Raw genomic sequence first — 5,670 nt, forward strand, 5'->3', positions numbered from 1 at the left:
CATGGACCACAGCCCGCCAGGCTCTTCTATCCGTGGAATTTTCCTGGCAAGAATACTGGAGTGGGTTGCCATGGAGGGGGACCATTTGCTGTAAATACGTGTAGAGCCGAAGCCAGGGGCACCTGCTGTGTCCTGGCCCATTCACATGGTCTAACCCCCTGACCGTGAGGCTTTCGCCCAGCCCTCTTCCTCCATGGAAACACTCATGCCCTCTCTTGTCTGGGCTAACTCCTACTCATCCTCCAGGTGTCCGTTTCATAATCCGACAACTGCTTCATGAGACCTACAATAAGGTGTAGCTGTTGGCGGTGAGTGAATAGTCCTGCCTTCTCCGAGTTTCCAGGAGATGCTAATAGGCGTGACGGTAACAAGTGGCCTCCAAATCAGTGGCTTAACCCAGTGAAGGTTTATTTTGCATTCATATCACAGTCCAAATGAGTGGTAAGGGGGCTCTACTTCAGTGCCACTGCCACCCCGAGCCTTGGCTGGGGTCCCATTGGACGCTCAGCATCAGGCCGGCCGATGAGGAAAGACGGAGAGCTTGGAGGCTTGGTCTGGAAAGGCGGGACTCTCTGGGACAAAATTTTGCCAGGACCGTTCTTGTTCCTGAATGGCCCTGCAGGGTTCCGGGCTCTGGGGAACAAGGAAGCCTCCCCTCTGTCACTTGGGCCCTCAGGTCCCCCCTCCACCCCAGGACACACCCAGGCTGCTTACAGCTGCTCCCTCACCTTGGACCTTGGGTCTACTTGACCTGGGAGAGCCCCAGGGACCCCACAGGAAGTACCAGTGTCTCTCAAGGAGCTTAGGCCCTTTGGGGTCAGACCCTCCCCTCGGTGTGGCCCTGAGTGGGCCCCTTGCCCTCTCTGATCCTCAAGGTGAGCCCTGCCTCGGGGGTGAGCGCAAAGACAGGGAGCTGGCGAGATCTAGGCCCTCCGAAGCTGGCCTGAGGTCAGCACAGGGAGAATCAGGTTAAGACAAGTAGCAGCTGAGGCCCAGCCTCCTGGAGACCACCCCTCCCCTGCCACTCCCACCCCCCAGGGCTTCTGCTCTATCCTCTGGGAAGCTCTGGACACCACCTGCCCCCAGGGGGTTGGGAGAGCACTGGGGGCCAGTTCGTCAGCAGGAAATCATTTACTTCAGCTCGGCAACCTTTATTCCTGTGTTCAACGCAGTGTTGGGCATTGGGTGCGGGTGTGGCCCGAGATGCCAATGGCAGCAATCCCTTCCCCTATCCGGGCCTTAGTTCTCCCCTGTCAAGCAGGGAGGGACTTCCTTCATCGGGAGACTGTGAGGAGAGCGACAACACGTGACAAGACACAGGCCAGACGTGGTCCTTGCCCTGGGGAAGGGCTCACCGTTGGGGAGGGAGGCCCAGGCCCCACCCACCACTGGCAGCTGCTGAGAAGGGTGGGTCGGGCATGGCCCAGTGACCAGGCGATGTGCCAGAGCTGCTCAGCCATGGGTCTGGCTTCACCGAGCTCTGTCCTGGTGGCGGAGGCCTGGGCGTGCCACTAGGGAAGGCGGGAACAGTCCACAGAGAGGCGGTCACCCCATCCACACAGTCCAGAGGGCCACGGAGAGGTAGGGCAGCAGGCGTGCCATCTCATCTGGGTGCAGCGAGGGTCCCCACCGCTCGTGGCCTCCTTAGCTGGTGGTGCCCAGCGGGGGCTGTGGGGAGGCTGACCGGCTCAGGGTCACATTGGGGAAGCTGGTGACAAAGCTCTCCCACCTTCTCCTGATCTTCTGGAAGACAGAGGAGGGGTTGCGATCAGAGCCCACCTGAGGGGTGGGCTTCAGGTGCTGTTCCACCTATAGCCAGGAGGGGGTGGTAGACCCCAGAGACAGAAGCCCCTTCACTAGGCACCCTTTCTCCCGGAAGGCAGGAGCCCAGCGGGCAGCGCCCACCCAGGGGTCCTGATCCTCTCTTTTCTGGGGTTAGAAGGGACAACAAGATGTAACCCTGGGGAAGCTGTACTGACTCATCTCGTGCCTCCAGCAAAATCCACCGTCCAACACACTGACAGACTGGTCATCTCAGAACAGCTTTGACTATATCACCCATCAGCTCCAAAACCTTCCCTGACTCCCCAGTGCCCACGGGATAAATCCCAAATACCTTCAGGCCCCTCTGGAATACCTCTCTCTGCAGCCGCTGCCCCGACAGCTCTCTGTCTTCTTGGTCTATAGCCCCATCCGTTTCTCCCTCTGAGCCTTTGCTCCCCTGGGTCCCTCTGCTTGGGATCTTGCCCCTTCCCTGTCGTACCCCTCCACCCACCAGCCCTCAGCCAAACCTGCTGATACTGCCTCAGCCACCTCTGGCTGCCTTCTTGCTCCGCTTGGATCAGCTGCTCCGTGTCCCCCAGGCTCCCGGGCAGCCACTCCTGACCGAGGGTGTCCAGCCGTTCTGGGCCTCCATCTGAGGACCGGGACTTCTCACGGCCCTGCCTGAGGCTCAGCGCCCGGCGCAGTCGGCCTTCCGTGGGCCTCCCCCAGGGCTCCTGGAGCTTGCCGTAGGAGGGCCGTGGTCCTCGCAAGGACTGACTGCGTAGCCCTGTCCCCATGGTTCTGGAGGCTGCAGGTGCGTCTGCTTCACCCTTCGGCGAGCCACTGGCCTTCTGAGATGGCCTGGTGCCCCCACCCACCTGACGGGAGCTCCCTTGGGGACAAAGGTTGGTGCTGGTGAGGTGGCTGTCGTAATCCAAAGGGCAGGCCACCAGGGTCAAGCATCCCTGAGTCACCCACGCAGCACACTCTCCACCTCCCAGGGAAGCGGGTACAGGCTTCCTCTCCTCCTTCCCCCTCTATCTCCTCCAGGCAGCCTTTCCTGACTAACCCATCCTAAAGATCTTAGCCTCTCCCGAACTCTTGTAGCCCTGGCTGTCCAAACATTTTGTTGACAGTGAGAACAGATGGCCCAACAGCAAAACAGACACGGGCTTTTAAGAAACAGGACAGCTCCAACCTAGAATGGTCAAATTCACAGAGACAGAAAGTAGCATGGTGGTCGCCAGGGCCTGGTGGGGTGGGGAGGTGGGAGGATTGGGGGAATGGGGGCGGTGGTAGGTTGTTTAATGGCTCCAGGGCATCAGTTTTGCTAGGTGAGAAACTTCCGGAGTTTGGCTGTACAGCAATCTGAATGAATATAACACTCCCGAATTGTACATGTAAAAATCTAAGGTGGTACATTTTATGTTTCTGTATATTTTTACTACAATCAGAAATTTAAAAAAAGAAAGAAAAAAAAGAGGCTAGTTCTGGGGCTGAAAGTTCGGAGTGTGAGGTGTTTTCCAGGTTTAACTCTGCCCATAATTTTCTACGAGAGAATAGGGTTAACAGCTCAGGCTCTGAGGACCAGCTGCTCCTAGGAAAACACTGGTTCCATCACCCACAGCTGTGCAACGCTGGGCGCCTTCCCCCGCCTGGTTTCCTTGTCTGTAACAGGGACGGATAACTCATGTGTTGTCAGGAGGACTAAATGCAATGACGCTGTGCCAAGCCCAGGGCTTGGCCTGCAGCAAGTGCTCAATAAAAGTAAGCCAGTGTTAGTCAGTACTCGAGGCAAATCCTTTCCCCTCTTTGTCAGTCTTCTCATCTGTAAAGTGGGTTGTTGTGAACAGTAAATGAAATCGTGAATGCAGGTCCCTCCAAGGGCCAGACTACCAGGAGCAGCTCTTTCTCCTAAGGTTGGTGGGGAGGAGAAAGGTACTTGGGCTGGGCCAGCCAATCCTTCGCATCCTAGAATTTCAGGGTTGTGAGGGACCTCACACATCTGGTCCATGCTCCTTTTTGCTTTTACCACTATTTTTTGAGCATTTTTACTGGTTCTGGAGCTAATTCCTCCCTATATTTCCTTTAAACCTTATGATAGTCCTACAAAATGGGAATCATTATCTTCATTTGCTAGCTCCCCATTTTGTAGGTTGGCAAACTGAGGCTCAGATTAAGCACACCCAGTAGGCAGCAGAGCTGGGCCTCCTGCTCTGGCCAGCCTGGCTTTAGAGCCTGTGCTCCAACCACTCTGCTCTCCTGTTCTGGTGTTGGTAGCAGGGGCAGATGTCCTGCGTCCTCTGTGTCTGGGGTGATGCCGGGGTGCCCTGTCTGAGGTCAGGGAAGTGCTGGCTGCAAGAGCTCTTGTTGGCGCATCCCATACCCCTGGTCTTGCTCCTTCTCCTCTCTCAGAATTTCTAGGCCTTCCTTGCGTTCAGGATCTCTTGCTGTCTGCCAGGCTCGCTCCCCACCTTCCCCCCCACTCCCCGCCAGAGGAGCCAAGGGAGGGCCAATGTGAAGAAGGGAATTCATGAAAGGGACCCTGACCCTCTGCCCAGCCTGTCTTAGAGGTGGACTGTGACCATCACTGCAACCCTACCCACACCTCTAGCGCCTGAGCCACAGAGCAACCCTGACCCTGGTTAAAAAGCAACGGAACCATTACACAATCATCAACACCTTCCCTGCAGCACAGTTAGGTCGGATCCTCCCGTTCACCCCAGTCTGGGCTGGGAAGAGCTTGCCGATGACTCACAGGCTTCTGAGACGTGTCAGGGTGAATCACACGCTCTTGCGTCACGCCTATAGCTGCCAGATACCCTCTTGCCAAGTGTGTAATCTTACAACAATTTCCCAAATCCACAAATCCGTGGAGGACCAGGAGAAAGTATATTCTCTTCCTTCCCTCCCCCCTGCCTCCCTGCCTCTGTCACCGGGTGGGTGAGCTCTCACCTTTCCAGAACCTGCTGGTTGGCAGCTTCCTGGAAGCGGGCCTGACCCTTCAGCTGGGTTAGGGAGGCAGCCCCCTTTCTGGCCCTCCCAGTACACATGGTAGCAGCAGTCACACCCTGCCACGCTTGATATCCTTTGACAGCTAGGACAACATCTCTTTTATCTCTGCCCCAAGACATGATAGAGTCAATGCTTGGCCTTCAATATCAGAGATTATTATGCGTCTATTGCTCTGTAACTATCTACCCCCAAACGTGGCGGCTTAAAGCAGCACTCAGGTATGACCTCACTTCCTGTAGGTCTGGGATCCAGGCACGGCTTAGCGGGGGCCTCCGACCCAGGGTCCCTCGCAGGCTTCAGTCAGGAGGCTACAGTCACGTCCAGGTTTGACTGAGGGTGGATATACTTCTTTGTGAGTTGTCGTACTGAGGGTCTTAGTTTCTTGCTGATTGTTGGCAGTTACCAAGGATAACTCATATCACAGCAGCTGGCTTCAGTGGGAGCCAGCAAGTGAGAGGGTTAGAGATGGCAGGTGGGCAGAGGTCGGATTCTTTGCAGAATTTAAAACTTGGAAATAACCTCCCATCACTTTTGCCGTATTCTGCTCCTCCAAGGCAACTCACCAAGTCCAGTTGGTACCCAAGGGAGGGGACCCACAAGGGCATGAACACAAGGGGAGGCTGGGTCATGGGGGTCATCATAGTGGCTGTGACAGCTATGTGCTTTTTTACAAAACTGTTTATTTATTTGGCTGTGTTAGATCTTAGTTTTGATACATGGACTCTTCCTTGAGGCACAGGGGCTGAGTTGCCCCTTGGCATGTTGGATCTTGGTTCCCCAACTAGGGGTCAAACTCACGTCCCTTGCATTTGAAGGCAGATTCTTAACCACTGGACCACCAGGGAAGTCCTGCTAGGTGCTTTGAGTGAGCAGCTTAACCTCATGCGCCTA

General features: G+C 55.9%; 1 protein-coding gene across 2 annotated transcripts; it reads right to left on the bottom strand.

The window, feature by feature from the left end:
* Positions 1-387: 387 nt before the first annotated feature.
* On the bottom strand, positions 388-2,649 carry C29H11orf86 (chromosome 29 C11orf86 homolog). 2 transcript variants are annotated; one of them, XM_027532363.1, is made up of 2 exons: positions 2,292-2,649; positions 388-1,740 (listed from the first exon to the last, which is right to left on the bottom strand). In XM_027532363.1, exons 1-2 carry the CDS (start codon positions 2,559-2,561, stop codon positions 1,645-1,647), a joined length of 366 nt encoding a protein of 121 aa, XP_027388164.1. In that variant the 5' UTR covers positions 2,562-2,649; the 3' UTR covers positions 388-1,644. The 2 variants fall into 2 exon arrangements, with proteins under 2 accessions (XP_027388164.1, XP_027388163.1); XM_027532362.1 differs by having other exon boundaries at positions 388-1,743; positions 2,292-2,643.
* Positions 2,650-5,670: the final 3,021 nt, after the last annotated feature.

The sequence above is a fragment of the Bos indicus x Bos taurus genome, chromosome 29 (genome assembly GCF_003369695.1).
Source record: "Bos indicus x Bos taurus breed Angus x Brahman F1 hybrid chromosome 29, Bos_hybrid_MaternalHap_v2.0, whole genome shotgun sequence".
Lineage (NCBI taxonomy): Eukaryota > Metazoa > Chordata > Mammalia > Artiodactyla > Bovidae > Bos > Bos indicus x Bos taurus.